This window comes from Somniosus microcephalus, chromosome 11 (genome assembly GCF_052327205.1).
Source record: "Somniosus microcephalus isolate GS21.2 chromosome 11, FLI_Smic_1.0, whole genome shotgun sequence".
Classification (NCBI taxonomy): domain Eukaryota; kingdom Metazoa; phylum Chordata; class Chondrichthyes; order Squaliformes; family Somniosidae; genus Somniosus; species Somniosus microcephalus.
The window spans coordinates 68,436,346-68,459,637 of NC_140997.1; the positions used below are offsets into that span (position 1 = coordinate 68,436,346).

Consider the following 23,292-nt stretch of genomic DNA (forward strand, 5'->3'; position numbering starts at 1 on the left):
TATTCCTCTCCTTGTATTTGCTATCTGATAGCTGATTGATTCGTCTAATGTGCTATTTTTCAAAACCTGGTATTCAAATATATTATTGAAAAAGAATGGAGCTATCTATTCTCCATCCTTTGATGCTGTCCTGTCGAAATGATTGATAACTTCCACTATCTCTTCATTCAAAGACATTACTTTTGACTTTGTGCAGGAGAATGGCCTTTTCTGATATATGTATAGTTTCCAGTGCTGTTAGCAACAGCCTCTTAGCCAATTTCATTGATTTATTTTTCATTCATTTTCAAATGTGAATGAAAAGACTGTAGTTCTTGCAATTAACTTACAAGAGGGTGTACATTTTTATTACTGGACATATTGCAGTTGCTCTTGTCTTCATACAGAAGAAGTTTAATGTGAACATCCTGTGGGTTTCAATTATTCCCTTTATCCAATAATTGCTAAGTAAACTGTATCAGTAATAGTTATATCTGCAGATGCTGTGATCTCATGCCAAAGCCACATGATTTATTACTAAGTTATGTTGTTTAATATTATATGATGTGATGCAAGTACAGCTCAGTGACCACACAGAATATGACTGGCATTTAGTTATTGACCATTATCTACTCACAACATGGGAATTCAGCCAAATCACCATATGGGCCATATCTTAAATTAAGTTATTTTTAATAATTGATGAAGGCATTCAAATGCAATTAAGAAGTATTTTAATTTGTAAAATTGTTTCACTATTACTTAAGGGGAAGAACATTCTCCCTCTTGTTCTTGGATAGATTGGCAATCATATCTTTTTTCATTTGATAGTTGGCCAGTTTTGCTGTCAACAGTTCTCTGATAAATGGCCAAAAACAGCTAACAAACATTAGGTTCTGCCTGTTGTAAGGGGTGGTGTGTGTGGTCAGCTTCACCTCTGACTCCCTGAGTGGTTCGAATCGCTCCCACTCCCTTGGTTCTAGACTTTGGACTTTGGGGGTTGTAATGAAATTGCAACAGACAGCTGAGTTGGTCAAAAGAATTTAGATTTTATTTTGAGACAGGAAAATATACAATACAATAAAACTTATACTCTAAAAGGGGGAACACTTTGGAATATTCGAGGGAGAATGACAATTGACAGAATACCTTACCCCTCCCAATCCCATTATCCTAACTAGGTTGAATTCCAGAGGACCAGGAAATGCTCACCAAACGACTTTCTTGACAGATTGTAGAGGTTCGCGATTTCGGGGTTCTCTTTAGTTGTGGCAGTTGGGGCCTGCCATACCCCGGACGTGGTGGAAGACTGCACCTGCGTTGGGTTTTCAGTCTTCGCCTGTCCGCTGATGCGGTTGGATGCGTAGTTGGATTTATCGGGTAAGTACCCAATTTCCTTTGGTTAGGTATAGTTTTTAAGTCTTTTGTGTCAAATGTTACCCAGGCGTAAGTCAGACTAGCTTGTAGAGTGGAAACAAACTTGCGAATTTTCGACTTCTTGTTGGTTAGTTTCTTGTTGGTCGTGGTGGCCCAATATTACCTAGTTGGTGGTAATATTGTTAGTTGTTGGTTTCTTGAGGCCTTTGGTTGCCGTGATTCTTTTTTTTTTCTTTCGTTTCGTTCTTCTTTCCGCAAGTCTCCAATCTTCCGACTATATACGGTGATGATAATAATGAGTAGTACTCTTTCTGAACCATACTTTCTCTCTCCTGTATTGAATTTGAACCTTTCTGAGCCGAACTGACGTGCTGTACTCTCAACAACTGTGTGTTGAACCGAACAAGCAGGCCTCAATTATACTGTTTTGAGACTTGGCTTATCTGACCACCAAATCTCCTCTGGTCCATTGTTAATTTTGGCGGGCTCGTTAATTTTAATAGGTTTAAATTCTCATCGAGTTTCGGGGCTGCTTCCATCTATTTTTAATTGGCTTTTAACTAGTTTCGGGATTGCTTCGAAATCAGTTTAAGTGTGCAAAGTGGTTTTGGAAATCTTTCTGAGTGGTTTAAACTGTTGTTTGATTGTTTTCTCCCGCTGGGGCCGGGGTCTCTCTTGTTGGTTGTTGGCATGTATTGTATTATTCATGTTCTTGATGGCCCTGTAGGTTTTCGGTGGGAACTGTCCTCCCGTGGGCTTATTGTCTTTATGTAGAATGGCTGGGATGGTCCAGAACATTCTCGGACAATCTGGCCTTTCCAATACTCAAACTGTCTGTCCCACTGTGTCCAACCCATTCCCTTTGTTGCAGCTTTTCCACAGGCCTGAACATGCCTTTTAAACTAGCAGAAATCCTGGGGTTTTGATTTTAAGCCCTGTGGTAAACCACTGTTTGTATTCCTGTTTGTCCTGTTTGTATTCCACTGTGTACATGCCTGGACATGCCTCGGCTGACTCCTCCCACAGGTCCTAGTATAAAGGTGACTGCTCCCCAGCCCTTGTATCCTGGACCGGTCGACCACTCGAGGCAGACCTCCATTCTGTTGTTAATAAAAGCCTTTAGTTACTCTTCTAACTCTCAGTCTTTTATGAGTAATTGATAGCGCATCAATTTTATTAACAACATTTTTATAATGGAGAAGATCCTCACACCAGCATGCCTGGACTTAGATCATCGGGAGGCGGACTCATCCACCAAGTTTACTCACTGGCTTAAGTGTTTCGAAAAATTCCTGACCGCCTCCGAAGCAATCAAATCGGACGAGGACAAACTGGATGTCCTGACCTCCAAAGTGAACCACCGAGTGTACTCGGTCATCCAAGACGCGACCTCGTACGCGGATGCTATCAAGCTCCTCAAGGACCAGTACACGCGCCCAGTGAACGAAGTGTACGCCAGGCACCTCCTGGGGAGTCGTAAACAACAACCTGGGGAATCGACCGTGGAATACCTTCAGGCACTGTCTGTGCTTGGCCGGGCCTGTGGTTGTAAGGATGTAAAGGCCGCCGTGTACACAGAGGAACTTATCCGGGACGCTTTTGTAGCGGGCCACAGATCCAATTACACACGACAGCGACTGTTGGAGCAGAGTAACCTCGACCTCAACAAGGCCTCTGAACTCGCACTATCGTTGGATGCAGCCTACCAGGGCATGGATGCCTACTCCTCTGCACCGTGGACGCCGCGGGGAATGACAGCCTGGGACACGGTAGGACCGCCTCATAGCGCCGTGCCACCCCAGCCACACCCCAACAACGGCCCAACTACCGCAGCAGTGTCCCAAGGCCAGACAGCAGTGCCCCAAGGCCAGAAATGCTACTTCTGTGGCCAGGCAAAACACCCCAGAGCGCGCTGCCCGGCGAAAAACGCGATCTGCTCGGGCTGCGGGAAGAAGGGACACTACGCTAGCGTCTGCAGGGCCAAAGCCACCCCGAACCCCAGCAGCGCCGCGTGTGGGCCATGCGGGCCGCCATTTTGGACCTCCCCGGCCGTGTGCGAATCACCGGTACAGCAGCCATTTTGGACGCCTCCAGCCACATGGGGATCATGGACGCCGCCATCTTGGACGACAGCCGGGACGCAGCAGGCCCCCGACACCGCCTCATCTGATACCCGCAGCGACACACCGACCCCTACGCTGGCATCCGTTACACTGGACCAAGCGAGACCGCACCAACTGGCCAGTTCCACAATGGACATTAAGGTAAATGGTCACGATACAATCTGCCTTTTTGACTCTGGGAGCACAGAGAGCTTCATCCACCCCGACACGGTGCGGCGTTGCTCTCTCCCAGTCCTGCCTGCGCAACAGCGGATTTCTATGGCCTCTGAGTCCCAGTCGGCGGACATCGGCGGCTACTGCGTGGTGACACTCGTAGTAGACGGGACTGTGTACGATCATTTTAAACTTCTGGTCCTGCCTGACCTCTGCGCTGCCGTCCTGCTGGGGTTAGATTTTCAGTGCCACCTTAAAAGTGTTACGATGGCGTACGGTGGACCCCTACCCCCACTCACAGTCCGCAGCCAGCAGCTTCCAAATTGCCCGCCGCGCACCAGGTGCAACCTCTCCACACTCAGAGTCACCCCCCCACCACTGTTTGCTAACCTCACCCCCGACTGTAAGCCCATCGCCACAAAGAGCAGGCGATACAGTGCCGGGGACAGGGTTTTCATTAAAACCGAAGTGGAGCGGCTCCTGAAAGAAGGGATTATTGAGGGCAGCACCAGCCCCTGGCGAGCCCAGGTTGTGGTCGTTAAGACCAGCGAGAAGCAGCGCCTGGTCATCGACTACAGCCAGACAATAAATCGCTACACCCTGCTGGACGCCTACCCACTCCCCCGTATAGCTGATATGGTCAACCAGATCGCGCAGTACCGCGTCTTCTCGACCATTGACCTGAAATCAGCGTACCACCAGCTCCCCATCCGCCCTGAGGACCGCCAGTACACTGCCTTTGAGGCAAACGGCCGCCTCTATCATTTCCTTAGGGTTCCCTTTGGCGTCACCAACGGGGTCTCCATCTTCCAAAGGGAGATGGACCGGATGGTAGATCAAAATGCGTTGCAGGCCACTTTCCCATATCTGGACAATGTGACCATCTGCGGCCGTGACTTGCAGGACCATGACGCAAACCTCGAAAAATTCCTCCGCACCGCCCAACTCCTAAACCTGACATATAACAAGGAGAAGTGCATATTCCGCACAAACCGCCTCGCCATCCTTGGCTGTGTTGTGGAACACGGAGTCATCGGCCCCGACCCCGACCGGATGCGTCCCCTTATGGAACTTCCACTGCCCCACTGCCTCAAGGCCCTGAAGAGGTGCCTAGGGTTTTTCTCCTATTACGCCCAGTGGGTCCCCTACTATGCGGACAAGGCCCGTCCGCTGATCAAGTCCACCTCTTTTCCCTTGACGGCAGAGGCCCGCTTAGCCTTCCACCGTATCAAGGAGGACATTGCCAAAGCCACCATGCACGCAGTGGACGAATCCATCCCCTTCCAGGTGGAAAGCGACGCGTCCGACTTTGCCCTGGCCGCTACCCTCAATCAGGCGGGGAGACCCGTGGCCTTCTTTTCACGAACCCTCCAAGGCCCGGAGACCAGACACTCCGCTGTTGAGAAGGAGGCCCAGGCGATTGTGGAGGCTGTGCGTCATTGGAGGCACTACCTGGCCGGAAAACGATTTACCCTGCTCACTGACCAGCGTTCAGTTGCTTTTATGTTTAACAACAAGCAGAGGGGCAAAATCAAAAATGACAAGATCTTGAGGTGGAGAATCGAACTTTCCACCTACAACTACGAGATCTTGTACCGGCCCGGGAAGCTAAATGAACCCCCGGATGCGCTATCGCGTGGCACCTGCGCCAGCGCGCAGATCGATAGACTACGGGTCCTCCACAATGACCTCTGCCACCCGGGGGTCACCAGGTTCTTCCACCTCATCAAGGCCCGCAACCTGCCTTACTCTATTGAGGAGGTCAGGACCATGACCAGGAACTGCCAAGTCTGCGCTGAGTGCAAACCACACTTTTATAGACCAGACAGGGCCCACCTGATAAAAGCCACTCGCCCCTTCGAGCGCCTGAGCGTTGATTTTAAAGGGCCTCTCCCCTCCTCCGACCGCAATGTGTACTTCCTCAATATTATTGATGAGTACTCCCGTTTCCCGTTCGCCTTCCCCTGCCCGGACATGACCAGTGCCACGGTCATTAAATGTCTGAACAACCTCTTCACCCTGTTCGGCTTCCCCAGCTATATCCATAGCGACCGGGGCTCATCGTTTATGAGCGACGAACTCCGTCAGTACCTGCTAACTAGGGGTATTGCCACAAGCAGGACCACCAGTTACAACCCCCGGGGGAACGGACAGGTGGAAAGAGAAAATGCGACAGTTTGGAAGGCCGTCCTGCTAGCCTTAAAGTCTAGGGGCCTTCCAACCTCCCGCTGGCAGGATGTGCTCCCTGATGCGCTCCACTCTATTCGGTCACTGCTCTGCACTGCCACTAACGCCACCCCCCATGAGAAAATGTTTGTCTTCCCAAGGAAGTCCACATCAGGGACATCGCTACCGCCATGGCTGACGTCCCCAGGGCCGGTCCTACTGAGAAGACACGTGAGGACCCATAAAACGGACCCCTGGTCGAGAGGGTCGACCTCCTCCACGCCAACCCCCAGTATGCTTACATCGCATACCCGGACGGGCGGGAGGACACAGTCTCCATAAGAGACCTTGCACCCTCGGGGACCACAGTAACCCACTACCCACTACCACCCCCCCCCACGATCCGATATCCAGCCCCAGCAGACGGCAGGCCTGGGCCCCGCGACCCGCTCGACATCTACGAGGACGACACGCCTGTGCCACAGCCTACGCTGGACTCGACGCCGGAAGCTTCACTACCCCTGCCGTCGCCACGCCGATCACAGCGGCAGACAAGACCTCCGGAGAGACTCCAATACACTAACTTTTAATACACTTCACCCCGCCGGACTCAATTTTAAACAAGGGGTGAATGTGGTAAACCACTGTTTGTATTCCTGTTTGTCCTGTTTGTATTCCACTGTGTACATGCCTGGACATGCCTCGGCTGACTCCTCCCACAGGTCCTAGTATAAAGGTGACTGCTCCCCAGCCCTTGTATCCTGGACCGGTCGACCACTCGAGGCAGACCTCCATTCTGTTGTTAATAAAAGCCTTTAGTTACTCTTCTAACTCTCAGTCTTTTATGAGTAATTGATAGCGCATCAAGCCCCTTTTGGCACAATATTTCCTTGAAACAGTCCAATATCTCTTCTTTTCTTATTTTGGGGGAATCTGTATAATTTTGCGAGCCATACACTGTTGTACAATGAGAATTGGGAGTAGTGTTAAATACAATACTGGATTTGATGGTTTAATGAAAAATAAGCCACTGAGGGAAGAATATGTAACTTTTGAGCAGAGTGAGCGAGTGATGTAGACTTGATTGGGTCATTTATTTTTAGATACTCCACTAAATCTCATTGGGACGAATTTTGAGGTAGAAATAACAGTGGCATTGATAGCGCTCACCGTTAATAGCATGTAAATCAAGTAAGTACAGCAACTTCCTGATTTCTGCATTTAACTGCGCATGTGTGGCTGCCGGAAGTTGCGGTCTGAGATGTCCTGCTCCTACAGAAGCTGTGCAATAATGGTATCTCGTCGAGAGTCTCACCATTGAAATACATTGAATGGTATGAAGTTGCTGTACTTACCTGATACAGTATATACAAACTAAACTTACCAAATACAGCCTGTCCATTCCACTGTTAGTACCCTTTTAATGGTGTGATAATTCTTAATTACTGCCAAACAACCTCCCTGGCACTGAAAATTAACTTTTACGAGTGTGGATTCTCATTCTTTCAGATTTGGAGATTTAAAAAATATATTATTTTTCTTTCTGTCTCTTTTATCTCTCTTGCAACCCAATCTTTCTTTCCCTCTCATCATTTCACTTTCTGAATCTGATTGACATTGAATTCAGTATTCTAACTGACAGATTCTGGTTCAGACTCTATGCTGGTCATTTAACGATTCTTCAATCTAATTGGTTAAGGAGACACAGAGTTGCTTTCCCTATTCACACAGGTCCCAGATGCTTTGCAGAGGGTGCTGTGCTTTTTGGATGGTTGGCTGACGGGAACGTCCAGTGCAAAACCCATAGAAAGTCTATTGGCAAGTGCAAGTGTAACAAATGGTTGGCGCCATTAGTTCATCACTGACCACAAAATCCAGCCTATTGTTTAATCTTACTTAATCACACATTCTAGTATCTATCAGTCATAAAAAATGCATTTTATATCAAAATATTGTTCAGAGAATCATAGAAACTTACAGCGCAGAATCGTGCCTGTGCTGGCTCTTTGAAAGAACAGTCGTGCTTAGTCCCACACCCCCGCTTTTTGTCCGTAACCCTGTAAGTTCCTCATCCTCAAGTACCTGTCCAACTCCCTTTTAAAATTATTTATGGAATCAGCTTCCACCACCTTTTCAGATAGAGTGTTCCAGATCCCGACAACTCTCTGAATGAAAACATTTCTTCTCATCTCCCCTCTAGATCTTTTGCCAGTGCTTTTAAATCTATGACCTCTGGTTATTGACTCACTCACCAGTGGGAATAATTTTTCTCTATTTCCTCTATCAAAACCTCTCATCATCTTGAAAACCTCTATTAGGTCACCTCTTAACCTTCTCTGTTCCAAGGAGAATAGTTCTAACTTTTCCAACCTCTCCTCATAACTGAAGTCCCTCATCCCTGGTAACATCCTGGTAAACCTCCTCTGGACCCTTTCTTAAGGCCTTTACATCTTCCCTGAAGTGTGGTGCCCAGAATTGTCCACAATACTCCAGCTGAGGCCTAACCAGTGATTTATAAAGTTCCCAAGTGAACCCAAGGAACACATATGCTGTTTTAACCACCTTATCAACTTGCTCTACCACCTTTAAGGATTTGTGTAAATGGATACCAAGGTCTCTCTGCTCATCTACACTTTTCAAAATCATGCCATTCAAAATTCTCTATAAGCTGCGCTGCTGCGCAGCCTGGGACCGGTATTTTCAGTGTTAAGTTTAAACTGTGAATGAGCCGTGCAGCCCCTTAAAGGGGCGAAGCACCCATAAAAGTTAGGGGGAATATTGATGTCATTTATAGTATACTGTCTTTCCATATTAGTCATCCCAATGTTGATGGTTTGAATGATTAGAATGGCTGATAAAGAGCTGAATGCACATTAATCAAGGCCTAGCCTCTAGCATCATCCACTGCTGGATGGCATTCCTCTGTCCTAGAAGTCCAAGTGGGAACATTAGAATGAAGGGATAATGGAAATATGATGAGAGGAACAAGCTAGGAGGAAGAATGGACACAGCAAAGACATATTGGCTCGTATTTTGCGGCCCCTACGGGCGTGTACGCGCCCGTAAGGGCCGTGTGAGTTCCGGGTTTTCGCGCTCAAAGCGCATGCGCGATAACCTGGAACTTGTGATCTGTCAAGCATCTTCTTGACAGATCATAGCCATCCCTGGGAAATGGACATTTGCCCAACTTCTGCCCAGCGAATGCCTGCGAAATTCTATGGGGGAGAAAGTTTCTCTCTCTTAAACAACCTTTTGAAAGTCCATAGCTACATTATTTTCCTCATTGTGTCTGTGTGTATATATCTGCTTATGTAGTCCAAGTTTGGAGAAAGAAAAATGACTGCATGTACAGCCAGTGTAACACTACCAGCTCAGCTTGTACTTAGCAGAAAAATGTTTTAGATCCATGGAGTTGTACTCGCATGAGTAGGCTAATTATAAACTGCAGCATTGATGCATATCATCTGAGGTATTCAGTTCGCTCGTGATACTGCCCTGGAGGCCATGCAGTGTTACTCCATAACCAGATCATAACCCTGGATAGATCTTTGTAGAAGTAACATAATCAAAAGTGGACTGGCAACTCTATATTGGGTTTTTATGTTACAGTATTATATACATATCTAAACAATATGATTACTGAACTGAATTACCTTGACCAGACAGAACTTATCATTGGGAGGCACTCCTTTAGCAACGCATGCTGCCTCCTTCATGTCATTCATGATTTACTTACAGCTAAACAACCTGTGGCACTCTGCTTACATATGCAGAAAAAACTCTAACCTAGTTCAGTGGGAATTTTGAGAGAGGGGGGTGGTCACTTTAAAATTGACTTTTTTGTCTAAATATTGGCCTCAATCCCCAGTGATCATCACTTGCATAGTTTCTCATCCAATTAACCTATCTAACGGAGAATGGTAGGGTTACCGACTATCCCTTTATCATGTATCCTTGCTATGAGCCCTTAACTATGGAAGGTTGGAATTTCTGTTATCTTCAGCTCCAGATGCAGCACTTTCTCTGTCACTGCCAATCTTATTCAGGTCACTCAACTGATCTTAACACTAGAGTCCTTACTATCCATGTTTGATTCAGAGTTCATATTAATCACTCTTTTTTTTCCTTCTCTGATTTTATTTCAATGTCTCCTCACTAAAATCTATTTTTTTATATTATCATATACCACCAGACCTCCCAGACTTGCTTACGATGAGTTGGAAGATGTGCTGTTTTGAAGCAGGGGTGTTGTACCATGTAACGCGCAATGTATTACTACGGCCACTGATTTATAGATGATGAATAAGTCAAATATTGTTTTTCGTTCATGGCATTCATGGATTCTCCCAGTGTTTTGTGAAAACTGAAAATGAGTGGCCTTGATAATTATGTATTCCTATGTGCTTGCATTTTTAAAGCCCAGTCTACACAGCAGGATGGTAGATAAGATGTACCAGGTTGGAAGTATATAACTGGTGTTTAGCAGCGCTGTGCAAATGGGGCGTGTTGAGGAACATGGCAATACTGTAGTTTTGCAGAACAGAGGACAGAGTGTGAGGTTTGGCATACTGGTATATATTGCTTAAATCAAATTATTGGAAAATTGAAGTTGTGTTAGCCTTAAGAAATAACTCTGAATTATCAGGCTTAGACTACTGTGCATGGAAACTGCAGACCTTGTGTAATGTAGATGGGTCTTGGGCACTCGACAAAGAGACTTCCTATGAAGGGGATAAAAGGGAACATTGACTTAATTCCTTTCTTCCCTCCCCCATCTCCCGTTCAATTGGATGGTGCATGGACCTCATCGTTTTGAGGAATTCCTTCTTTGTTGTTTTTATTTTCTGCCATTATAAACTTTACTGATGCCAACTGAAGAGAATAGTGGAATTTTTTCTGTTGAGCTGCTCCCAAAATGCTACTGATCAGATGTATCTTGCTTGCTAATCAATGTGGTCTGGTAAGGTGCCTCTACATAGCAACTTCTTTATTTTTGTATCTCTTTCTGGTGAGGAAAATCAAGTGCGTCAGCTACTGAACCCATCAAAACATTTATCTATGTGATCTTCGTTTAGTATGTTAAATGTACAAAATTATATTGGTCTGTTGTCATGTCCTGTTGGCTTTACTTCAAAAATTCATAAATGAAAAGTTACAAAGAAAAATGCTCAGTTTACATTAGGTTTTCTAGCCTCTTTTTTTATAACAATGATTCATCACTATTATTTGTAATTCAAACTATTTAATCAGTCAGTCCTGATGCAACTGAATCTTAAGTTAAATTCTGTTATCAGTATTTTGTTTTCCCCTAATTATCTTCATTCTGTTCTCCCTGAATTTGTTAACTCCTTGTTGGGGAAGGGTTGCGTACACTAAAGCATAAAAAACATATTAATAATGATTTTTCTTTCAGCACCAGGCCACCAATTCCTCTGTCTCTCTTGTTGTCAGAAGATGAAGCAGCCCTTATAATTCAGTCTTTCTGGAGAGGTTACCAGGTAATGTACTTTTCCTTGTATTTAATCTTTAACCCTTTGAGATTAAAAAAAAAGTGTTTTGTTTTCTTCAATTTCCTCAGCACTTACTTTCACCTTTAAGTAATTTAATGTTTACTATTTTGTAGAGACGGATCGTTAGTATTTCTACACTGAAATGTCAGCCTTAGCTCAGTGGGTAGCACTCCTCTGAACCAGAAGGTTGTGCGTTCCCGTTCCACTCTAGAAACTTGAACACATAATGTAAACGGACACTTCATTGCAGTATTGAGGGAGCGCTGCACTGTCAGAGGTGCCGTCTTTCGGATGAGACGTTAACCCTCTCAGGTGGATGTAAAAGATCCCATGGCAATATTCGCAGAAGAGCAGGGTGTTCTCCCAATGCCTTGGGCTATATTCAAAACCTTGACCAACATCACTAAACATACTGGCCCGGAATTTTCAGGCAGCGGCGAAGCGACGGTGATCCCCACTGACCTCTAAGAAAGCTGCCCACAAAGATCTTGTGATCTCAGTGGCGAAAACTTTAGCTTTCTCGACCTTAATTTGTCAAAAGTGGATCACTGGCATACAGCAGCAGTGATGTCATCAAGCTGTCTAAGCAGCCAATCACATTGAAGACTTCTCACAGACAGCAAACCAGGAAATAAAAAGCAGCTTATAATCATTCACTTTTTTTTTATACAGAGAACGATGTATAGATTGGGACATACACATGGGATTAAGATGGAGGCTGAAATATCATAAACAAACTTAAAAATATATTTTTTTTATTATTTTAAAAGTCTAGTAATTTTTATCATTAAAAAAAATTGACATTCCACAAATATAAAATTAGTTTTTTCAGGGCTAGAACGGTTGTTCAGCAGTCAATACACCGTTAAAACCCCAGTTACACCTCTTTCAACAAGGCTGAACTTTTTATGGTGTGTTTAACAGTGATATTAGAGTGCGAAAGGGGAAGTTTTCGTCGGTTCAAGTGATTTCACTGAATGTTGGCTATGGGGAGTTCCACAGTGCAGCCTGTAGCGGAGCAGGGAATGACTGACTGCAACTTCAGGATTTTCCCGTTTATCTGCGTATGCGCTAAATCCTGAAGTTACAGTCAGTTTCAGAGGTGTGATGATGGCGAATGCTGACGGTTTCGCTGTCATTACCACCGCAAAATTCGGGAGCTAGAAATTCGCCTCCATACCAGAACGGTGCCTGAACAATCCTAGTAATCTGTTGGAGGACAGATTGCAGGATTGCTGTGTCACCCTGCAATCCCCTTTGAACATTGGTATCTGCAGCCATGATGGCAGCAGTCTGAGCTTGCATGGCAGCAAGCTAACCTTGCATGACAGAAATCTGAGCCTCCACTGTAGCTCCCAGACTTTGGGTGGCTTCTGCTTGTGCTGCAATGGAAGCTGAGACATCGGCCATCAGACACTGCATCATGGTTGGGTCCACAAGTGTGTTACTGGAGTTGGCGACCACTTCCATGCTGGAAGCACTGCCAAGTTGGTGCCGGACTCCTCCATGCACCATGACATTGCACTCAGGCTTCATTGTGCATACCCGTCAGTGTTCTTCTGTAGGCCGCTCCATCGAAGTCCTCATCTGAATCCTGCACAGGAGAATTCATGTGCTACCTCACACTCCAGCCAGCTGGCACCTGCGCTACCCTTTCCCCCTCCCCTGGCTGCAGGCTACTCATGCCCTGTGACTCACCATGTGCAGATCCAGCCTCTAAGATGTCCTCTAAATTAGATGCAGTGTCAGTATCTGAGCTGGTGGCTGCGAGTGTGAAATCAAGTGACTGTTTCATCAGTGCTTTGGTGCTCTTCTATTTCGTGCACCTCCACCAGTGCCTGGCCAGGTGGCAGTTCTTGGCTACCTGAAAGGAGAAAGCCACAAGGGTAGGGTTGAGGTGAGGGGAGGGAGGGGGGGTGGAAGTAAGAGGTGCACGCTTACACCATCTTCAGCTTGTAAGTCAGAAGAGATTGTGGGATGAGGAGGAAGTGGGCTGTGAGAAGGAGGATTAAGTATGAGGCTGTCATCTTCTATGATTTCACGGCCTCAGCAGTGGCCGCTCCAATGATGGCGAGCATCATCTCCTCCATGGGTGTAAGCGCATGCAGCCGTGCCTGTCCCCCGCCGGTTAGCTCCTGCTGTCTCCGGTTGTGCGCCAGCATGTCCTGCAAGAGAGAGGGAAGTGTATCAGTGAGTGTGGTGCAATCTGTTTGGTTGGCGTGGCTGTCATGGTTGAATAGCTGGCAGTGTGTGCAAGCTGTGACCTCTCCTGTGAGGCCATTGAATTTTTTGCAGCACTGCATTCAGGTCCTCAGAACTTGACTCCTGGCATTGACCGTCACGGCTATCTGCTCCCATTGCCTTCTGAGAGTTTGTCTGGAGGGCCTCTTGGCCTCCTGTGGATAGAGCACATCTCTCCTCCTCTCCATCTCCTCCACCAAGGCCTCCAGTGCAGTGTCAGAAAATCTTGGAGGCCGCTCTTTGCCATGTTGTGCCATTATTCACTCTTTCTGGGTTAGAATCTCTTCAACCACGACTCCCAGCACCTGCTTCAGTCACAATGCACCTCCCCTTTAAGAGATGCAGGCTGGCTTTAAGTAGTGCAGGCTAGCTTTAAGTGCTGCTAACATCTCACGATTTTGGGCCCCCTGCTGATGCATGCAGCCAATGACCAGCACGGTTAGCGCGGGCTGCATGCTACAATCATTTGAATGAGCAGGCAGCACAAAGTTGGCATGCTGCCTGCATCAGACTCAACGGAAGCAGGTTAATCACAATCCCCGCGGCCGTTTTCGGGGGTTATTGAATTTCGTGGCCACCAAATCTGTTCAGAGCTGTGGTCAGGCACAATTTGAGTACTGCATTCACTTTGGATACTGAGATATAAAAGATAGAATTGGGCCCTCTTGTGATGCAGAGAACGCCATTAGACTGAATTAGTATTGACTTAGGAGGAAGAAGAGGAGAAACTTGGGTTTTACAGCCTTGAACAGAGGTGACTTGGGGATAATCTCATATATAATTAAATCTATATAAACCAGTACATGGTATAGTAAAAGTAAATTGGAAAATTTAGGACTAGTTTTGGGAAGTTATTCAAGCAGAGTGATAAATACCTGAAGTGGACTTCAAAGTATATGGCGAAAGCATTAACAGATACTTAGGAACCAGATAACATCTGAGCACCTGCTGATCAGCATTCTATGCAGCAGATTTTACCATTATGTGTTTAATCTTCGTATGTCGGGAGAATTTGGATTGGATAAATACTGGGGAATTCTCTGAGTCTTAAATTTGGCAGGAAATTCTAACACCATGGCTGAACTGAGGCAAAAATGGGGCAAATAACATCAATGCAAGGGAGCCAAAACTAAAGCTCCACAATTGATGTAAGAAAGCACTATTAGAAGTAATTTTTATGTTACCTAAGGGAAAAATAGATGTAGGGTGCATGTAAACGTGAGATAGATTACTATATCACTTTCTTAGAATGACTTTTGTGAAATTCCTTTTTGTTTTGACTGTTCTGGTAATCGTGTTTTTTGTAATAAAAGGAAAAAATTGCACTTTTAGCTCCATATCATTAAAACCAGGCAGAAGCCATGTTTACCATTATTTTGTCTACAGTTGGCTAGGGAAAATAACAAGGTAGGCTCCTAAGAATATGGTCTCATTATAGCCATAATCCTATTTTCTGTATGCTTTCACCCTGGAACTCACATTAGTTACAGAACAAAGGTGCATGAAGGTGACCCACTTGTGTATAGGCAAAAATTAGCCCCAAATCTTCACTTTTCCATTTTTTTAAAAGCCTAGTTTTTAACATCTGTATTGGCTGTACAAGTTAAAAAAATATATGGCCAATATGCAAAGCTTCAGGAAGACCACACACTTACACACAGGCAAAACCATTCTGAAATCAAATCTTAATTTAAGAAAAATATTAACAACTATTTATTTTTTGCAAGAAGGTAACATAAAAGATAGATTTTTAGCTTCTAGTCTTTAGATTAAATTTATCAGTGTGAATATGAATAATTGGGATATTTTATTGTTGGATTAGGAGCAAACATTTAACTATTTATCCTTAGATCAGAAATTCTGTAATGGGAATGAACTGGTTGAGTTACACATGAATTATGTTTTTTTTTAGTAGGCAATCAGCTCAAGCGGATCATATTGCATAAAAAAAAACCTTGGTCTGATTAAAAATAAGTTAAGCATTAACCAAATTGCAGCATCCAGAATCTGCATCGCTTCAGCCTTGATGAGGAGATTGGAGCTTGAATCTCAGACTCAACAGACTTTTGCACTCGGGCTTTCCCTTATTGCTCAAGTGCACCTCTGTAGACTAACCGAATAATATTACTGATGACCTCAAGATGTCCATGGGCTGAACCATCCATCCTCCCATGAAGCTTGCATGGATAAAAGAATGAGCAAAATAGCATTAACAAAGTCAGTCTATAAAAGATACAAAGCAGATTTTTTACTGGAGAGGATGGAATGACTGCTGTCCAGTCACCTCATCTGACTTGTAGTAATGGGCTGGATTTAACAGCCCTTTGGAGGCGGGACTTCCGGGAAAATGGCAGAAACTGGGAGCGGGTACCGACCCCGCTCCCAACCTGCCTCCGTGCCATCTTCCCGGGAGGCGGGTCCTCGAGTCGCGCAGGGACCCGTCTCCTCGAGGCGGGAAGGGGATTAGAGCCAATTAACTGCTTGTTAACAGGCAGTTTTGAGGCTTTTCCCCATTTTACGCCTGCAATTGCAGGCTTCCCGACGGCTGTGAACCTCGCCAGGGTCAGCGAGGCGAGCAGTGGGTCTGCGGGGGTGAGAGGGGTCGAAATGTCAGCTGTAGAGGTGAGTGATGGGTGCAAGTGTGGACAGGTAATTATGAGAGGTGAGTGTAAAGTGTTGGAAAAAGTTTCCTTACCTTTGCTTCTTTCTGCAGGCTTCAACCTTTGAGGATCTGGAGGTGCCTCATCTGAACGGCAGAGATGACAGAATGGCTGCTGCATTCTCAGATGCTGCAGCCATCTGCTTTCTGCTGAGGAGCGAGGTCTTGGTGAGCCTCTGTGCAAGGGCTCACCTTAGAACAGAGATTGTCAGTGTTTGACAGCCTCTCAAAGCTGTCAAACGCTGACAATTCATCTGGCAAAAATTTTTCAACAGATGAAGCGTTATACGCTGATGTCATCTGTGACCGGCTTTCCCTTAATTGGCCAGTAAGCCCGCCGGGGGGGCTTAACAAGGCCAATCAAGGGAAAATAGCATGGGTTGGTCAGACATCGCTAGGGGCAGGACTGAAACTCAGAAACCAGAAGTCCCGCCTCCAGCACGTCTCCAATCCAGCCCAATGTCTTGTTGTAAATGTTAACATTGTATCTGTGTTTTTTTCATGTTTCAACATCCTATAGACCCTATAACCATTAATGCTGTAAGGGTTTAGCAATTTCACAAAAATTATAATTTTAGATGCTTATCGCCTGTTTTTAACCATTTGTTTTATGGAGTTATTTTTAATCTCTGATGTTGTCAGTTATTTATTGATTTTCTTACAAGTGTAATCTTTCCCTTGAAGGCATTGCAGAGAAATTACATGTGTATCAGTCAAATTAAATTATTTGAGCTGTTATGGAATAAAATTATTCTAATAATGGAAACCCATATACTTATACCACTAATTGTAAGACATAATTTGGACAATAGTGAAATTACTGTACATTCTTTAAATTGGACATTCTGAAAAGCTAACCAATTTCAGTAACAAAAAGCTAACAACCTTGATAACATGCCTAAATTGTGTTTTTGAATGAGCTTTTTTAATACATTAAAAATAGAATGCCATTGTGCAAGAATGTTAAGGCAAGATTACTGTCCAGTGATACTGACTGCTACTAGTGTTTAAATAGAATATGTAAATGCAATCAAATTGTCAATGCTAGGAAAAAGCAGTTTAATAACTCCAGTTTAGTTAATATATTTATTAGGAAAAGCAGAGAGATAAAATGCGATGAGTTGTTGTAGTTATAAATAAAATGTACACAGAATAAGTGAACATGCACAAATAACTTGAACAATACAGTAAGGAAAGAATATAGTGAGTCAAACATAAAAAACAGACTGCTTAGAATGAAAACCACGTGCTGCAGTGAATAATAGTGTGATACAGAATGCATAGCTGTGTCTTTAGGGCAGCTTGAAACTATCCTAAGGCTGGCAATCTCCCCATTCAATGTATTACATAACTGTACTGTGACATTGAAATAACTGCAGTGTACTGAATGTCCTTTTTGCATTGAGGTTTCTGTTTGAACTTCACCTGAGGGTCTTTACAATTTATCCTGTTTCAGTTCTCAGGGGTTGGGTGTACATCTTGAAGTTTTTTTTTAAGTCAAAGATTGTCTTTCACAAATTGTTATCTTTTAAAAGAAAAACAATCCTTACTTGCCCGAATTCATAAATTGTCTTCTTCTTCTTAGGCAGTCCCTCGGAACCGAGGATGACTTGCTTCCACATTAAAAATGAGTTCGCAGGTGACTGATGAGTCCAATGCGGGACCTACAGTCTCTGTCACAGATGGGGCAGACGGTGGTTGAAGGGGTGGGTGGGTGGGGTGCTTGGGTTGACATGCGCTCCTTGCGCTGCCTGCGCTTGGCTTCTGCTTGCTCCTTCGAAGAGACTCGAGGTGTTCGGCGCCTTCACAGATGCTTCTCCTCCACTTTGTGCGGTCTTGGGCCAGGGATTCCCAGGTGTCGGTGGGGGTGTTACACTTTTTCAAGGAGGTTTTGAGGGTGTCCTTGAAGCGCTTCCTCTGCCCACCTGGGGCTCTCTTGCCGTGCCGGAGCTCCGAGTAGAGCGCTTGTTTTGGGAGTCTCGTATCGGGCATGCGGACAATGTGACCCGTCCATCGGGGCTGATTGAGCGTGGTCAGAGCTTCGATGCTGGGGATGTTTGCCTGAGCAAGAACACGGACGTTGGTGCGCCTATCCTGCCAGTGGATTTACAGGATCTTGCGGAGGCAGCGTTGGTGGTACCTCTCCAGTGCTTTGAGGTGCCTGCTGTACATGGTCCATGTCTCTGAGGCATACAGCAGGGCGGGTATCACTGCTGCTCTGTAGACCATGAGCTTGGTGCCGGGTTTGAGGTCCTGGTCTTCAAACACTCTCTTCCTCAGGCGACCGAAGGCTGCACTGGCACACTGAAGGCGGTGTTGGACTTCGTCATCGACGTCTGCCCTTGTTGACAGTAGGCTCCCGAGGTATGTAAAGTGGTCCACGTTGTCCAAGGCCTTGTCGTGGATTTTGATAATCGGGGGGCAGTACTTTAACATTTGCTGTATAACATTCACATTTTGTTAAAAATTAGATATTAGGGCTGATTCTCGGTCCTAGCGGCCCAGGAGCACCTACGGAAGAAGCACAGTCAATTGGAACTATGGGCAGAGACCCACAATGCTGGGCCTCTGCTCCAACAGCATTCCCACGAGCTTGGTCCCATGAGTGGCAAATGCCCCCATAGTGCTGTCCCTCAGGAAAGTGCACTGATGCAAATTCAGATTTTTTTTGTTTGTATATGATGTCACAGGAAGCTGTGCTCCAGCAGTGCCAGTCGCCTTCATAAAAAGGGGCTGTTGTGAAAAGTTAGAGTTGTTAGGGTATCGTGAGGCCTGGAGTTGTGTGAAAGTGGCCCAGGGTAATTGAGCTCTGATTTTTCCCTCCTAAGAGGAAGTGCTCAGTCTCAGTGGCCCCTCAACACCTCATGATTATCCTACCAATCTGTGAAATAGCCCATTTAGAATACGACACTATTGTGCTGCCTCTTATACTGCCATTGAAAATAAAGTAGCACATCTGGAGTTAAATAATAGTAGACTGTCTCAGGACAGCAGAATTGATTTTTGTGTACTTCAGTTATGAATATGAGTCATTGTTTGAGTAGTTGGTTTCATTTCTTACAATAATTGTGGTCTGAATATTTACTGGTGTTAATTTTTCCTGCTGTCATAGGAACATAGCAACATAGGAACAGGAGTAGGCCATTCAGCCCCTCGAGTCTGTTCTGCCATTCAATTAGATCATAACTTTTTAAAAATTTGTTCCTGGGATGTGGGCGTCACTGACAAGGCCAGCATTTATTGCCCATCCCTAATTGCCCCTGAGAAGGTGGTGGTGAGCCGCCTTCTTGAACTGCTGCAGTCCATGTGGTGAAGGTATTCCCATAGTGCTGTTTGGTAGGGGGTTCCAGGATTTTGACCCAGCGACGATGAAGGAACCTTGGCCATATATTTCCAATATGGTACACACTGCAGCCACGGTGAGCCGGTGGTAGAGGGAGTGAATGTTTAAGGTGGTGGATGGGGTGCCAATCAAACGGGCTGCTTTGTCCTGGATGGTGTCGAGCTTCTTGAGTGTTGTTGGAGCTGCACTCATCCAGGCAAGTGGAGAGTATTCCATCACACTCCTGACTTGTGCCTTGTAGATGGTGGAAAGACTTTGGGGAGTCAGGATGTGAGACACTCGCCGCAGAATACCCAGCCTCTGACCTGCTCTTATAGCCACAGTATTTATGTGGCTGGTCCAGTTAAGTTTCTGGTCAATGGTGACCCCCAGGATGTTGATGGTGGGGGGATTCGGCGATGGGCATGCCGTTGAATATCGAGGAGAGGTGGTTAGACTCTATCTTGTTGGAGATAGTCATTGCCTGGCACTTGTGTGGCGCGAATGTTACCTGCCACTTATCAGCCCAAGCCTGAATGTCATCCAGGTCTTGTTGCATGTGGGCATGGACTGCTTCATTATCTGAGGTGTTGCAAATGAACACTGTGCACTCATCAGTGAGCATCCCCATATCTGACCTTATGTTGGAGGGAAGGTCATTGATGAAGCAGCTGTAGATGGTTGAGCCTAGAACACTGCCCTGAGGAACTCCTGCAGCGATGTCCTGGGGCTGAGATAATTGGTCTCCAACAACCACAACCATCTTCCTTTGTGCTGGGGTGACTCCAGCTGATCTGTATCTTAACTCCATCTACCCGTCTTGGTTCTGTAACCCTTAATACCCTTGCCTAAAAAAAACCTACCAATCTTAGTTTTGAAATGTTCAATTGACCTAGCCTCAACAGCTTTTTGGGGAGAGAGTTCCAGATTTCCATTATCCTTTGTGTGTAGAAGTGGTTTCTAACATCACCCCTGAATGGCCTAGCTCTAATTTTAAGATTATGCCCTCTAGTTCTGGACTCCACACCAGAGGAAATAGTTTCTTTTTATCTACCCTATCAATTCCTTTAATTATCTTAAACATCTAAATTAGATCACCCCTTAATCTTCTATACTCAAGGGAATAGAAGCCAAGTCTATGCAACCTGTCCTCATAATTTTATCCCTTTTAGACCTAGTGTCATTCTGGTGAATTTGTGCTGCACTCCCTCCAAGGTCAGTATAGCCTTCCTGAGGTGCGGTGCCCAGAACTGAACGCAGTACTCCAGATGGGGTCTAACCAGAGCTTTATATAACTGGAACAAAACTTCCACCCTTTTATATTCCAGCCTCCTTGAGATAAAGGCTAAGATTCCATTAGCCTTTTATTTTTTTTGTAACATCCACTAGCTTTTAGTGAATTCTGTACTATGTATCATGTAGAATATTTTATACAATTGATTTCCTCCCCCCACCATGTTACAATGTCTGAGATTCTATAAATTGCTACCTCTTATGCTAGTAAAGTATGTGTTCTAAATTAAAACAGCATTAGAAAAGAAAACAACAGAACATTGGAACTGTTTTAATCAGTTTTCTTTCAAATAACCCTGAAATGAGACAGGCGATGAAAGATTAAAAAAAAACTAATTTTCCCATGTATTTTATTGTATCTGATTGTGTTGTGGCAGGTCCGCTGTGATTCAGAGATACAAGAGCTGCGGCAGTGGCAAAAAGAACTGAGAGAAGAGAACAGAGGTTATAAAAAAAAAGTCATTACATTTTGGGCTGAACAGGAATCTAAAGGTAACATGAGTTTGTTTCAATCCTTGAACTGCAGTGCACTGTATAAGATAACCTTATCAGATTTCCAGAGGGTAAAATTCTAAGACAAACCTGCAACTAAAAACCAAATTATCATTCTGTCTGTTTATCAGTCAACACTAATTAGTCCCAGTCAAACCGGGTCAACTAGTCACTGTTGCATAGTACCTTTTTAGTTGAAAATAACTTAGAATCATTAAAAAGCTAATTGTAGCACTGTGTGCAATTCCCCACAAGTTCCCAATATAGGATCATCAGGGAGACAAGCGAGAGCTAGGCTTTATCCCAATGGGACAGAAAATTAAAGGTCAAATTTCACCTTTCACCTACTAATGTTGCTCTTATAAACCTCCAAGTGGCTGGTTACAGAGAACCATTGCCAAATGTCTGGGAGTGGATCATCGATCCAACTCCTCAGATAGGAATTTTAGTATAGTACAGGGAGAAAAAAATTACATAAAAACTACATGCCGTTAAAAGTTTAGTGCACAAGTCACATCACCTAAAATTGTATCTATTTAATAATCGTACTGGTAACTGAATATTTTCACATTACCGTATCAATAGGAATTCCTGTATTCACCAAGGCCCCAATGGAAATTCAAATGTAGTCAAGAAAACAGCAGATCCCCATTAAAAATAGGGTCAGGTTGCTTCTTTTTTCCATTCTCCTTTGTCTTCCTGGTTTCAAAATGACTACCAAGATTTTCCAATTGTTTTGGCTCCTGGTACAGTATTTGTTCTGTAGTGAGCTCAAATGCAGCTCGAGTTCAAAGGGGTCATTTTCACCTTCACTGCCTGGGCGATAATCTTATGGAATGGATTGACTGCCCATTGTAGAAGCCGCCCTATTTTCAGACCATTGATTTAAATGAGATGCAAATAGGCTGGGCTCTGCAACAGACAGGGGCTCCACTCCATCAGATTACTATTCAGGTGATAAAGGTGAAATTATCTCCAAATCACTTCAGACAAGGTAGAAAGTGAGGTACAGGGATAAAGCAGCAACGGGTAAGGAATTAGGGGTGAAATTGTAAATCCAAAAAGCAGCTCCTACTTCCATCCTGTGTAAGAGCTATTGCTGCAGCCAAGTGATCAGTTATTTATCTTTCATTGTCTCGGGCTGGTATTCATCCTTGAGGAAAATGTTTGGAGTATATTCTGATTCTGAATTGGTTAATCAGCTTCTTTTCCTTCCCATACTCATTTCCTGAGTTGGTGACGCGTTTGAATTTATAAGCAGCATTTGGCTACTAGCACAAACCTGAAGTGGCAATTTTTCATATATGAACCTAGCTGATAAATGTCATTGAACTATTAAATCTTAACGGTTATCACAACTAAATCCAATCCTATCCTTACTCAATGCCCCCTCCCAACATTCACACTTCCAGTACAGTTGTGGATAATGGTGAGGAGCTTTTTAATGTTGATGTATATTTCTCCACGCTGGCACCTTTATTGCTTTGTGTTACATGCACACCCCAGAATTCAAAGTTTGCAAAACTTTTTGGGAGGCCTGTCAGCTACAGCCGTTACCAAAAGTATCTTTGTATCTTTCCATTGAAACTATAAACAATGCTTTTTTCTCTCTGGAAGGAATTATTGAGAATAAATGCTTGAAAGTGATCCTTAAGGTACACAGCTTTGGTCTATTCATTAGGGGTTAACCTTCAAAATATGGGCTGCAGTTAACTTCTAGGAAGAAGTTAGAGAGGAATTCACCTGCACAGGAGAACTCCGTAGTCAATTTCAGATTTTATTTCTCGTATATCCATGCCAATAGAACAGACTCATTGGGCTGGATTTTCATTGAGGAGGCGGGTAGGAGGTGGGACTACAACTTTCGGGGTTGTAGTCCCGCCTCCATTGAGTTCTAGCCAACCCACGCGATTTTGACTTGATTGACCTTGTTGAGCCCGCCCAGCGGGCTCAGCAGGCCAATTAAGGGCCACCTGG

General features: G+C 44.7%; 1 protein-coding gene across 6 annotated transcripts in view; it reads left to right on the forward strand.

Moving 5' to 3' along the window:
- Positions 1–23,292, forward strand: part of iqck (IQ motif containing K) — a 243,894-nt gene that overhangs the window by 132,670 nt on the left and 87,932 nt on the right. For 5 of the 6 annotated variants that reach the window (XM_086000838.1, XM_086000843.1, XM_086000844.1 and 2 more), the window contains 2 exons: positions 11,212–11,296; positions 21,201–21,315. In XM_086000838.1, the coding sequence (XP_085856964.1) occupies positions 11,212–11,296; positions 21,201–21,315 (200 nt within the window). The remainder of the gene's footprint in view (positions 1–11,211; positions 11,297–21,200; positions 21,316–23,292) is intronic. The other variant, XM_086000839.1, reaches the window with a different exon arrangement.